Here is a 13,613-nt window from a genome sequence, read left to right on the forward strand (position 1 = left end):
TTTCCATTCATCCAGCGCTTAATAACAACCAAACCCACAGCATCCTCAGCTTCAAGGATTAACTGAGATAAACATCAAAGGTTGGGAACAGTGCCTAGTCCCACAGTAAAGCCCCAATGCATGACTGCTGGTACTATTATTGTTTAAGCTACAGGCACAGGCACACAAATATGAAACCAATGGCAGAGTTAGTAAAGACAACCAACCAATGTTTTAAAATCGGAATTAGACAGTCTGTATTCTAACACACACACACACACACACACACACACACACACACACACACAGTCTGTACCAATTAAATACAATAAAGTTGAAAGGGGATATAAATTACAGTTTTTCTTTTTTTAAACAGACAATAGTAAAATACTACAGTCAGCTCACTATACACAAAAATCATGAACAGCAGCTTTTCATTAAAATCTCCAATATCTTACTCATTTACTGATGCTAAGAACTGAAAGAAAAAGGTACAGCCAACTGTACACACTCTTTCTGGCTCCCACAACACATGAATTGCTGTACAAGTGGACCAGCTGTACAGGCATCTACACAATAGGTACATAAAGTACTTTTGCAACAACTTCTGCATACACAGTCCCTCCAAGTCTCCATCAGTTAAAGATTTTTACAAGTGACAACACTGACAGCAGTGTCATCTGTGTTCCATCATTTCTTGTGAACACGGTCAAGTGGGTGCCCATGAACTTTGCAGCTCATTCCACCTCTTCAGTATTTTCCAGAATTGAAGTAAAATAACAAGGGCAAAACCACACCACCACAAAACCTACCAATCCCAAACAGAACCACAAAGAGACAAAAATCAACACCCTCCCGGCCCCCCGCCCGACCCAACGCTTGGTTATGTCGTTGTGTTTTCTTACAGTAATACTGCTCTCTGCATTCTGCCTGCCTGGCTGGGCTGGACCAAGGGACAAGAGATGCTGGGGTCAGGCCCCAGTCATTGTCAACAGCTATAATACACATCGAGTCAGCAGGTGGCGAACCAGGTGGAAGACCAAAGAAGGGAGCTGAGACTTCAGTGTGCTTGTGAAACAGAGGACAGAGAACGGCAGCACGTGGCCTGGTAGCCAAGAGGCATATGGCACCGAACTTGCAGTCAAACACATAGGTACACATAAAACAAGGGTGGACAGCAAAAACGTTCAGTCTTGTGTAAGTTCTTTGGTTATAAAGAACGGCATTCTGTAACCTTTTCCACAAAGAGGGGTTTGCAACCTCCTCCTTAGGCAGTACAATCTTTTTCATCTGCTCGTTTTCTGAGCGATCGCCCAGGCTGCTTTGTAACAATGTCCAGTACCTTACGATTTTCTACAAACCACTTTCATCCGCATTTCAGTGTGCAGTCTCGTCTGTCTCCAGACATACTATAGATACACATTTCATATACATAATATATATTACTTATAAAAAAAAATTAGAGCATTGACTCCAGATTCTACAGTAAGAACTGATTAAAATTGTACAAGAATAAAGTTTGTTTGAATCTGTGGAGGTTTCTACATGGGGCAGGGTGTGGGGGTGTGTGTGTGTGTGTGTGTGTGTGTGTAGTGAGTGCAAACAAAAATACTGCCACTTCATTAAGCCAGGATTTTCGGTTCTCTGGAAAAAAGCAGAGGCTGCCGATTCACCCAAGTGACAAAGTGCCGCTTCTCCCTGCTCAGGAGGAAGAGGAGGGGGCCCTGGGACAGCGTGGCTTCTCGGTGCTGGTCTGGGGGTCCGGCTGGGCCGCAGCCTGTTGTAGAGATGGGCTGGTGTTCTCGGGAGGCGACTGGAGCAGAGATGCCGTGGCCTTCGCAGGAAGTGCTCGCTGCTCTTACCGAGTGGCCGTGCGCCCCTGGAACGCAGAGGCCGATGAGTTCCGGCTCCTGTGTCCCCACCCCCTCCCTACCCAAGGGGACCACCCCACACAAGGGGCTCCTCCCAGGGGGACCCACAGGATCCGATTTACAATGGAATCCAGTGCTTGAATTTACACTGTTCAAGGGAGAAACCTAGCTCCAAGGAGAAGCGTTTAGGAGAAGTAATGCCAGCAAGACCCAAAATTAAAGTAAAACAAAATCACTTCTGGGTCCACACTCTAAGTTGTACCAGGGTGAAAACCAAAGTCAAACAACAGTACTTAAAAAAGTCCTCAAACTTTTTCCCTGTCAAAACAACTTATCACAACCAATATAACAGGACTCCCCTGGTGGCACAGCTGCTTTAAGATCCGGTGTTGTCACTGCTGTGGCTCTGGTTACTACGGAGGCACGGGTTCGAGCCCTGGCCTAAGAACTTCCTCATGCTGAGGGCAAGGCCAAAAATAAAAAAAGAACCAATAACAAAAAAACTACAGTAATCAAAAAGAAAAAAAAAATCACCACAGTCCTACATTACCCTGATATAAGAAATATTTTTTAAAAATGTATTTATTTATTTTTTGCTTTTTAGGGCCACACCCAAGGCATAATATGGAGGTTCCCAGGCTAGGGGTCCAATTGGAGCTATAGCTGCCAGCCTACACCACAGCCACAGCAATGCCAGATATGAGCCGAGTCTGTGACCTACACCACAGCTCATGACAGTGCCAGATCCCACTGAGCGAGGCCAAGGATCGAACCTGCGTCCTCATGGATGCTAGTCAGATTCGTTAACTGCTGAGCCACGATGGGAACTCCCACCAAGAAATATTTTTGTAAATTCTACTTTCAAACCAAAATCTTTGGCAGGGACATGCTATTCTGGAGCCCTTCAAAAGCAGAAATCAGCTTCTGTTCCTGTTACCGGGTTCTAACGAATCCAGGCAATGAAACAAGGGCTTGCTGCCCTCCTCCCTCTTCTATGAGCGGTGCTTCAAGCAGTGCACCTCAGACATGCCAGTCCCCACTCCTTCAGCAGCTGGGTTTGTGAAAACCTCACCCCCCGTTCCACCTTGTACTGAAGCAAAGTCTTAGGTGTGGAGGGCAGTGACTTCTGGAAATCTGATTTTTTTTTTTTTTTCCTTCAGTGGCTTGATGTGGGATCTCAGTTCCCAGACTAGGGACCGAACCCAGACTGAAGCAGTGGTCAAAGTGCCAAGTCCTAAACACTAGGCCACCAGAGAACTTCCCCGGGAATTTAAGTTTTTTTTTTTTTTTTTTTTGTCTTTTTTCCATTTCTTGGGCCGCTCCCACGGCATATGGAGGTTCCCAGGCTAGGGGTCCAATTGGAGCCGTGGCCGCAGGCCTACACCAGAGCCATAGCCACTTGGGATCCGAGCTGCATCTGCGACCTAAGCTCACGGCAACGCCGGATCCTCAACCCACTGAGTGAGGGCAGGGATCAAACCCGCAACCTCATGGTTCCTAGTCAGATTCGTTAACCACTAAGCCACGACGGGAACTCCCCAGAATTTAAGTTTTTAAGGGGCATCTTCTCCTGACACCTCCCAGTGAGACTACGGTGCATTTAGGTTTGAGAAGCACTGTTCCAGGGTGAAGAATTAACCCCTGGACCACACTCCTGACCACAGTGTTCCTGGACTTCTTGGAAGAAGGACTGAAAAGCTGTTGTGGGCCAGCAAAGCAGATTCTGCTAAAGATGGGTATAAAAGAAGCTGAAGACTTTGCAATAAATAATTCTTAGTTTGCAAGAACGGTAATGAATACCTTTATCTTATTCTTCTGTTGAGCTAAAAAGTCTTTTTTTTTTTTTTTTTTTTTTGAGTTGTAAGAGACCTCTGTTCGGTTTTTGCAGTATTTTTCTGAATCTGTCGTAGAAATGACCACACACTGAAATTTTAAGGGTTAGTATGGAACACTTGGGGCGGGGGTAAGTCACCAAACTGGAATGATAACTCCCTCCGTAAAACAGAGGGGCTGAAGGGCACTGCCTTCTCCTCTCCTTCCTACAGCTGCTTTCTAGTTTTGGCAGCTCTTTGTGTGGCTGAGCCTGGTGCTCCGGTGCCCCTTACACGGCTGTGGCTGGGGGGTGAGACCAAAAAAGCAACCCTGAGTGGGTCTAAGAGACGGTGGTACTCAGAAGCAGACAGCCTCTTATTTATGTAAGTCACTCTTTTCCTTAGGAATATAGGAAAGACTCATTTTGTTCCACTGCGAACATTAAACATGACAGTAAACCAGCCTAGCTAACTTTCAAAACCCAAACCTCAACTGCTCAGGGTATTCAGCTAGGCTTCTCCAAAGTGATTTTTATTCTGGGGGCACTCAATGTGTGTATTTTTCCAAATCTGTGATGTGTACCTCCCCCAACCTGTGCTTTTTAATGCCTCTGAAACTGCTGATATGATGGAGCTGAATGAGAGGTATTTTTTTCTTAATAATGCGCACATAAAATAATGGTGTATCTAATAACCAAAGAAATCACAGATTTGATGAAATACGGTAGATGCTACCAGAAAACCTTGCGACAGCCAGTAATTAAAGATCTCAGGGAACAGACACAAGGTTGGCCGTTCCTTACCCACGATAAATGCTCAATTTAACACGAACCCATATGCCAGTTAAAAAAAAGCCACAGGTCCTTCATATTTCAGAGTTCCACCCTGAAACTAAGCAAGCAGACTCACAGGCTTGCTCCCCTCACAGAGCATGTGAACGGGGTCCCCAAGTGGGCCCCTCCTCCCTGTGGGGAACATCTGAATGAATCGCCCTTCCTAAGTCACGGGATGAAGGGCCCCCAGGGGGCGGGGCACAATTGGGTGCCTCCACGGACAGCCCAGGACCCACAGGGCTGCCCCTGGGATTTATTACCTGGTCATTCCCTGCCGAGGAAGGCGGCTGGCCAGGGTCCTGGGGCCCAAATGGGGCCCTCTTACTGTCTGTTGGACTGGGTAGGGTCCGACTGCTCGAAAGTTCTCCCGCAGAAGGAGCTGTCAAACCATCCAAATCCTTCCCATCGGACACGCCCATAAACTCTGTGAAAGAATGGTCCTCAAGGATGTCCGTGGTGTGTTCCACGGTCACCTCCCTGGGGCAGAATCCTCGGGCCGGCGGGCCCTTTCTACCGGAGCAGGCCTCTTGTCCTGAACACGAGCCGGTCCTACAGAGAGCTGTGGAGTTTTTCTCGGGGGTGCTTTGGGATGATGGGCTCCCTTTGGCTAAGGCACTGTTTTCCTTGAGTGGCACCATCGTCATCTTATCCTTCACCAAGCCTCTGTCTAGTTCTGTCAACTCTTTGTTTGAGGATGGCCGGAAATCATGCACAAATGATGGTCCGGGATGCTCGCTGGCGTCTGCGTCCTTTGCCGGAAGGGCCAGCTGATCTGAGCTGTCGCTCGAAGGGACCACCATGTCAGACAGGGTGGCGTTGGAGGCACTGTGGGAAAAGTAGCCGCTGGTGATGCTGCTGGTGGTGGGGCTGCGGGACACATCCTTCTCCAGGACCTTTGAGTTCGTCAAATCGACTTTAGAAGAAAACCACTCCCTGCTCTCCAAGCTGGCATTGTAAACACTGAAGTCGGCAAACTCCACGGGGACATAAGGCTGCGAACTCAGCAGCTTCCTGTTGAGAGCCTCCAGATCGTTTTCCTCCTCTTCAGAGTCCTACAGAAACAAGCAGAAGTCAGCCAGGAGCTCCTTGGAGCAACTTTATTATTGAGACAAGTTTTAAAGACTATCAAAGGCTTTTGCCATCACATGTTTAGCGTTTTTTCTTTCGGAGTTTGGTTCAAGCTTGTCACCTGTTGTGGACACAGGTACATGATCCTCCGAGATCTGGGAGCGTGAACCCATTACGTCCAAGATAAAGGAGATAAAAATTTATTTCTTCTGTGCTCATGTATTGCTAATAATTAGAAACCCTTCCTCCCCTGGTTGGAGGGAAAGAATGGCAGGAAGTGCAGTGGACTTTTAATTAGTTCCTCGTGATTAGTTTTCGGTTGGATGGTTTCCCTTTTCTAATTAAATGAGTAGAGGGACAGCTAGAGGCAGAGCAGAGCTGCTGTGTCATTTGTTCTTATAATCTTCATCTTGGGGAGCAAAGTGCAGATAAATAAGATGATTTGCAAAAAAGACTTCTGAGCAATTTTATGGGGGGGAAAGGCAATAAAATAAAGACCACCCCCTCCAACAGCAAAAGGGCACAGAACACAATTTCAACACCCATTCTCAGTCTTATACTAAATATTTTAAGTTTGTAAAATACTAAATTCATCTGCAATTACTATTTTCTAAGGTCTTTGAGAAGCATGGATAGGGGATTTGACTAGAAGGTGAGGAAGATAGTGAGATTTAAATGAAAATGTCCTTTGTTAAATAGCTTTAGGATGCTGTTTACAGAGACTGGTAACTATGAAGAAGTGAGTGTTATTAACTTCCAATCCCTTTCCCTGAGAACTTGATTCTTTTATATTTGGTGGGAAACAAGGTAAAACACATGGACATTTTATTTTCAAATAAAAATAAGTGCTATTACTATCTAGCCATTTCTAATTAACTTCATGAACATCTGATGACAGTGCAAAATATTCCTTGTCTCTTTTGAAACATGACCTCCATTCAACAAATATTCATCAAGCCTCCTCTATGAATCAGCCATTGTCTTAAGAATCAATGTTGGGTAAAAAAAGACATGGTTCCTTGTCCTCAAGGAGTAACAACTGTGTGTTCTTGCTCAAAGAACAACTGTGGACCCGGCTGGGTGGATGAAATTGCATTCAGTATAACAACAGGGTGATCATGAAGACCTGGAACTAAAACACTAGACTTACTCATTTCAAGGGAGATAGAGAGAGTGAGAGAGAAGAGATAGTGGCGAGAGAAAGGAGGTGGGGGGGACAGGGGAGCACGCTCCATGGAGGTGAAAGGTGGCCGTTCCCAAATGAACACAGAGTCCATCTAGTGGACTTTTTAGCAATATTTTCTTTTCTATCTCATTAAGATGCTAAGTACCTAAAAAAAGAAATAGCTTAATACTCTTCAATGTTTCTTAGTTTTAAACATAACTTGAATGAAAATTATTTTAAATTATCAGTAGTCTTAATCCCTTGGTTATTAATCAAAGATGACTATCAAATATCAGTGATAAAGTTCCAGAAATTAGCAAAACAAAACTTTTGGCAACGCTAACCTTGCTATCTTATCTTTAGCCGCATTCTAATTAAGTAGCACGGTTAAAAAGGGGGTTGGGTAGAGAGATCATTGCCTGGGGTTGGAGGGAACCTTTGGAAGAGAGCAAAAACTGGACAGAACTGTCTGAATCAGTAACCTTGGTGATATTTTCTAGATTCTCTACTTGACCTGTTTAGACTCAAAATTGGATTTCAGGTGTTTGTTTCTTTTACATTTCCTTCTGATTTAAGCTGGCAAAGAAACATAATCCCCAAACCCAAGAGTCCCTGATGTAATTAACTACTAAAAATTAGTTGTTGCAAAGAAAACCAAACCTGAAGATGAGAATTTGCAATTTGGGGTTCCTTTTATGTCTGAAGTGATTTCTTCTGAACAAGGTCTGTCCCCCTAAAAATACAACGTTGCTGAGTGAAACGTTCACCCATGAGCTCAATGTGTAGGAACAGGTACATACTCATTAAAAATCCCAAAGATAAACAATGATTCTTCAAGGATTAAAATGACCTTAGTAAAACTGAAGAGTCTACAAAAACAGAGATCAGTACATAGTTCTACACTTGGGGTGGGGCTGGAGTTGGGGAAGTGACCTCAAGAGAAAGCCTAATGGAATAGGGACAGCTACTTTCCAGAAGAAAGAAAACTGAATAGAGATTCATCATTTTCCAACGTGTAAGAGCAGATGGAAAGTCTATAAAGTGAAGGTTTCCAAGGAGAAAAGAATAACTTCACTGGCTTAACCTGTATTTTAAGGGAATTTGGTTAGATAGGAATTTTTTTTTTTGACAGTTATCTCTTGGCTCTGTACATTTTTATTTATTTTAAAATTGAAGTATAGTTGATTTGTAATGTTATGTTAGTTTCTGGTATACAGCAAAGCGATTCAGTTTTGCATGTGTGTGTATGTACACATACATACATGTACAACATACTTTTTCAGAAGCTTTTCCAATATAGGTTATTATAAGGTATTGACTATGGTTCACTGTGCTATACAGTAGGTCCTTTTTGTTTATCTATTTTATATATTAGACATTTTATACCAGAAATATTATTATTATTTTTTCTTCTTAGGGCTGCACCTGCAGCATATGGAAGTTCTCAGGCTAGGGGTCGCATCAGAGATGCAGCTGCCAGCCTATGTCATAGCCACAGCAATGCATCTGCGAGCCACGTCTGCGCAGAAATATTATTTATCACTTTACCTTAAAGGAGATTAAACAAAGCACCTTCCTATTATACTTTATGGACAAAAAGAGTGAAAATTCTTTCTAAAAGTGGGACACGGGGTCAAGTTCTCAAGCTCTTCTACAGCTACTGTCTTCATGATTTGGTTTTTGATTATGTAGCGGGTATCTACCTATAGACAAAACACCTTGATTTTAAGAAGGGATCAAAATCCACATTAAAGCAGTGACCTTCTCGAGTTCTCCGGTGGCTCAGCAGGTTAAGGATCTGGCATTGCCACTGCTGTAGCTTGAGTCACTGCTGTGGTGAGGGTGTGTTCCCTGGTCCAGGAACTTTGGCATGTGTTGGGCATGGCCAACAAAAAAACCAACCAATCAACCAAACAACCCCCGCCCCAAAAAAAGCAGTGACTTCTGCAAGGACTTTCACACAATTAAAGTCCTTTTCAGTCCCACTCTGATCAGCTGTCTATTAGGGAGAAGGTCTCTGTTTTCAGAGACTCCCTCAGCCCAGGGCCCTAGTACTTCTGTCCATGGTACTAAGGAGAGGATGGCCCCTTTTAAGAAACGAGAACAGCAGGGCTGAAAGACAGAAAATGTACTATCTTTGGGAGTCCCAGGTGTCACAGGGGTCAACTCAGTTCTGCTGAGGGATGGGGCCTTTGTTCTTATGCTCTGATTAACTGTGAGACCTTGGGCAAGTCACTCAACAAGTCTCGTGTTTCTTCTGTAAAATGAGAGACAAAAACCATGTGCTGTCTATGCAAGACCCAAGGGAGGGAAAACTGACTGTCTTTATGCTTTTCTTTCTGCCCTGTGACTTAAAAAGACAGACTCCAGGAGTTCCCATCATGGCTCAGTGGTTAACAAATCCGACAAGGAACCATGAGATTGCAGGTTTGATCCCTGACCTTGCTCAGTGGGTTAAAGATCCGGCGTTGCCTTGAGATGTGGTGTTGGTCACAGAGGAGACTCAGATCTGGCGTTGCTGTGGCTGTGGTGTAGGCTGGTGGCTACAGCTCCGATTAGACCCCTAGTCTGGGAACCTCCATATGCTGCTTGACTGTGGCCCTGGAAAAGACAAAAAAAAAAAAAAAAAAAAAAAAAAAAAAAGGACAGACTCCAAAGGCATACTGTTGCTTTTATCTTATTCACAGAAGACACAGTACATTGGTATATCTTCCCAACTGATCAGAGAATGAAATACTGCTTTAAGAATCAAGCATAGCTATATTTACCATATTTTATGTGAAATTACAGGTTATTTGGTAGTCAGAGGGGCTGAAAAATAAAAAAGACGATGTCTCATACTGCTTCATCCTCTAATTTTCTAAGAGTGGAAAAGGAAAGCGCATAGGGAACAAAGGAATACAGCAGTTATATCCATTTATAAGAGGAGAAGTAAAATGAAAGCTTCCCAAAGAGAAACAAGATCCTCAGATCAAGCAAGTAATATCCTTAAGATCTACCAGAACATCCTGAAAAAGCTACTCTGTGAAATATATCAAACAGTTTAAAAGTTTTGGAGCTGAAGAGTGTGCAGCAAGCCAGATTTCCGAGGAAAGTAGAGGCAGATCCCTTGAGTAAGATCCCAGCCATAAAAATGGTACCATCGAACCCTGCCCAGTGGGTTTCATGGTGTGTCTGATCACAGATAGTCTAACTGTTCCTCAAAACTTCCTGGGCCAAGATAATCTGGTTCCATCCTACTCTCTGCTAGCTAAAAGTCCTGAGATGGGTTTTATTTTGTTATTTTTTTGGCCATGCTGTGACATGCAGAAGTTCCTGGGCCAGGGATTGAACCCATGTCACAGCAGTGACTTGAGCCATAGCAGTGACAATGCCACAATCCTTAATCTACTGAGCCACCAGGGATTTTAAAATAATAAAAGGAAAATAAAGAAAATAACTATGAAGCAAACTGTGAACAGTGAAACTCTCTGCTGGGCAGCCCCAGAAGGGCCATCCAGCAGTCTCTTGATGGCGTGTTCCACCAAAATGTATTGGTAAAATAGGTTAATGGAGTTCCCTGGTAGCCTAGTGGTTAAGGATCTGGCATTATCACCACTGTGGTTCAGGTCACTGCTGTGGTGCAGGTTTGATCCCTGGCCCAGGAACATGGCCATGGGCATGGGCAAAAAAAAAAAAAAAAAAAAAAAAAAAAAAAAAAAAGTTAAAATTTAGCACCTGGGAGCCGTGGCAGTGGGTGCCATGTCAATAAACTGATCTAGCCAGCCAGAGGGGTAATAAACTATCCACCTGGCATTTTTAGCCCAGGTCGCAGCTTCCCTTAACTAAGCAGGGGGAGGGCAAGCAAGTGACAGAGGAGCCAGTTCAGGCTGGGAGACATGAAGGGGCTGTTGCTGATGTGCTCATTCCTCTTGCAGGGACTTAGTGGGGACTGTGGGTAGAAGGACGGGGCAAACCCAAAGATGACAAGGGGAGGACGGACAGAGGAGAGAGGAAGATGGGGCCTTTCTGTCTTTCCTCAGGGGACAGGAGGAATGCAAAGATCATTTCTTAAGATGCCTTGGCGCTCCAAGCATGCAGGACGTGGCCTACTGCCTGTTTGGGTTAGGTCTAGCCAGCTTTGGACAGTTTGCATCAGCAGCATATTCCAGAACGGCTGAAGGACCTCACGCTGACGACCCTTCGGAATGGACCTGACAGGGTGCAGCTGGAAAGGAAACGGCCCACACTCTGCCTGCAGAGCAGACCGCATGCACATGTGAACGTCAAGCAGCCCCTCCCGCTTCAAGCGGCCTCCCTTCTTCAAAGCCGAGGAAACCACAGGAGAGTAAAAGCTGCAACACAAAACTACAGGATTCTTTCCAGACCTGAGAGGACAAGAGTTTTTTGCTTTTAAATGGAGGTATTGTTTATAATCCAAAGTGCCTGGTACACGGAGGTTTAAATTCTCAATCTGGAGATGTGAAAACCAAGTGCTAGGAAATGTGATCTTACAGGCGGTTTCAATCCATATGTAAGCAAGACGGACAAGGCAGGTGCAATCTATTTGGACAGCAAATTAGAAGAAGCTACGGGGAGGGGTACAGATGCTGCTGCTGGGCAGTCAAGTACGGCGGAGCGGCTACAAACTACGGGATGATCTTGGCACTAGCATCTGGCAACATATGAGAAAAGCTTTCAAACACACCCACAGCGAAATACGTGATTACTTACTCCCAGTAAGTGCAATTCCTCTAGGTAGATTAACTTCAGAATCTGGGCAAATATGTATAGGCACGTTAGAAAGATTCCAATTAGTTAAAGTGATCTCCGTGTTATACTTTGTAAAGACTAGAGTCATGGAAAGTGCCTTTTTCTAAGCAAGTTTCTACTAAGCAAAATAGTAATTAATTAATTAATTAATAAAAGGAACCCCGAGGGGGAAAAAAAAAATCACAAGTCACGGCCACGTCCATGCAAAATTTCATGACCGAGGATCACATGTTTTAAGAAAAGCCAGGACCCAATACATATCTTAATTTCTTCTAAAGTTTTGGGACGATTGTCTGCAAAAGGGCCTGACACCCACCACCAGGCAATATGAAGGAAACGGTTGCAGGACTTACAATCTTCTTCTCACGTTTGCTATTGTGTTCTACTGGCATGCTGCTGCCATTGCTTCCTGAGGGTACAATGCAGCCAGGGTTATGTGCCTGAGGTGGAGGCATGCTCTGCAAAGGTTAAGACACACAGATGCATCACACACGGAAGACGACGGCGGCCAAAATACGTGTTAAGTACGTGTGAGTTAGAAAAGCAATGCAAACACTTTTACACCCTGAGGGGTGCAGCAAACAATGTTGCAGGCCTGAGTTAAATGACAGATGAAACTCAACAAGACTACACAGGTTCTATGGCAAACAGCATAACTGGATTTATCAAATTAAAAAAAAAAAAAAAGCCTTTCCTATTTTCAAAACACCTAGGGCACATCTCTTTCTCACTTGAAAAATAATAAATACTTTGGACAAAACCATAAAACACGAAGAAAACAGCAGTGAGAACAACATGCCAAACATTCTGCCATGACCGTGTGTGCTGGAGAGAGAGGGATTACAGAATAGGATCCACTCAGTGATGACCCACTCATGTCAACATGCAGCCGCTAACTTGTTAATGCCAATGGTGACTTTTCCACAGGCACAGAGTCCAGTCTGTCGCACATGGGCAGGCACATCCAGCATTTACCTCCTGGCTTAGAAGAGGCTTTGCTTCCAGGGACATCCTTTTCTTATGCTCCTCTTTTACCGGCATTAGGGGCTTGAAAAACTTTGGTGGCTGAGGAGAGAATGCTTTAAAAGGGCTGACTGTTAAGGCATGAGGATTCTCTGATGTACAACCTGGGGAGGACAAAAGGCACGAGTTTACAGGCACAGAGCACTTTACTCAACACACAGGAAGAGAGGTAGTGAACCAGCCAGGGAAATAGCTGATACAACAATGGGATTCAGGGAGTTCCCGTCGTGGCTCAGTGGAAACAAATCTGATTGGGATCCATGAAGACGCAGGTTTGATTCCTGAACTTGTTCAGTAGGTTAAGGATCCAGCGTTGCTGTGAGCTGTGGTGGAGGTCCCAGATGCAGCCTGGATCCTGTAGGCTGGCGACTACAGCTCTGATTCAACCCTTAGCTTGGGAACCTCCATATGTTGTGGGGTGGCCCTCAAAAGACTAAATAAATAAATGGCTCACAATGACTTAGGAAAAAACCCAAGGGGATGCATAGAATTAATATGCAAATACAGTGACCCTTGAACAACATGGGTTTGAATTGTGCAGGTCCACTAACACATGGATTATTTTCAATAAATATACAATCAGCCCTCTATATTCTCAGGACTTTGCATCCGAGGATAACAGAGGGCTGACTATAGGCCTCTGGTAGATGCAGCGGCCCCTAAAAGCAGTCCACCGAGGATACTGAGAGATGGCTGTATTTGATTAAGGATTAAAACAGAGGCAGGCAAGGATAGAGATGTACCTACAGAGTCAACAAAGCACTGGAGGGTAGCATAAGAAATCAGAAACCAAATTTTCTTTCCTCTTTTCAAGATCCAGCATACACGTCACTGAGCAGACCAATTTCAGCTTATGTTGATTTTTGATTTCTCTGCATTTCAGAGCCCTTATTATCTGCACATGCATTTTGGTACTTTATCATTTACTAGCTTATTTTCTATGTATCTCATTTCCACAGATCTTGGTACCTTTTGGTATCTTTCACTGCACATAGCAAGTAGATGCTCAATAAAGTCTCAAAGATTTAATATTCATGAGTGAATTCTTGCTCTTACTCATTTCTTACATTTTTGGGCCTCTATTTTCCCTTTTATATTTTCTCCTCAATTC

General features: G+C 44.2%; 1 protein-coding gene across 28 annotated transcripts in view; it reads right to left on the reverse strand.

Moving 5' to 3' along the window:
• Positions 1 to 313: 313 nt before the first annotated feature.
• KIF13A (kinesin family member 13A) overlaps positions 314 to 13,613 on the reverse strand; it is a 216,575-nt gene continuing 203,275 nt past the window's right edge. For 12 of the 28 annotated variants that reach the window (XM_084967433.1, XM_084967431.1, XM_084967432.1 and 9 more), the window contains 3 exons: positions 12,455 to 12,606; positions 4,755 to 5,546; positions 314 to 1,858 (listed from right to left, as the gene is read on the reverse strand). In XM_084967433.1, the coding sequence (XP_084823559.1) occupies positions 1,838 to 1,858; positions 4,755 to 5,546; positions 12,455 to 12,606 (965 nt within the window). In that variant the 3' untranslated portion in view covers positions 314 to 1,837. Of the gene's footprint in view, positions 1,859 to 4,754; positions 5,547 to 11,440; positions 11,483 to 11,832; positions 11,938 to 12,454; positions 12,607 to 13,613 lie in introns of all 28 variants that reach the window. The other 16 variants (XM_084967426.1, XM_084967421.1, XM_084967415.1 and 13 more) reach the window with 3 other exon arrangements.

The sequence above is a fragment of the Sus scrofa genome, chromosome 7, assembly GCF_054392235.1.
Source record: "Sus scrofa isolate SSC_HxYL_T2T_F1_AM1 chromosome 7, Sscrofa_HxYL_maternal_Yorkshire_Landrace_v2.0, whole genome shotgun sequence".
Taxonomy (NCBI): domain Eukaryota; kingdom Metazoa; phylum Chordata; class Mammalia; order Artiodactyla; family Suidae; genus Sus; species Sus scrofa.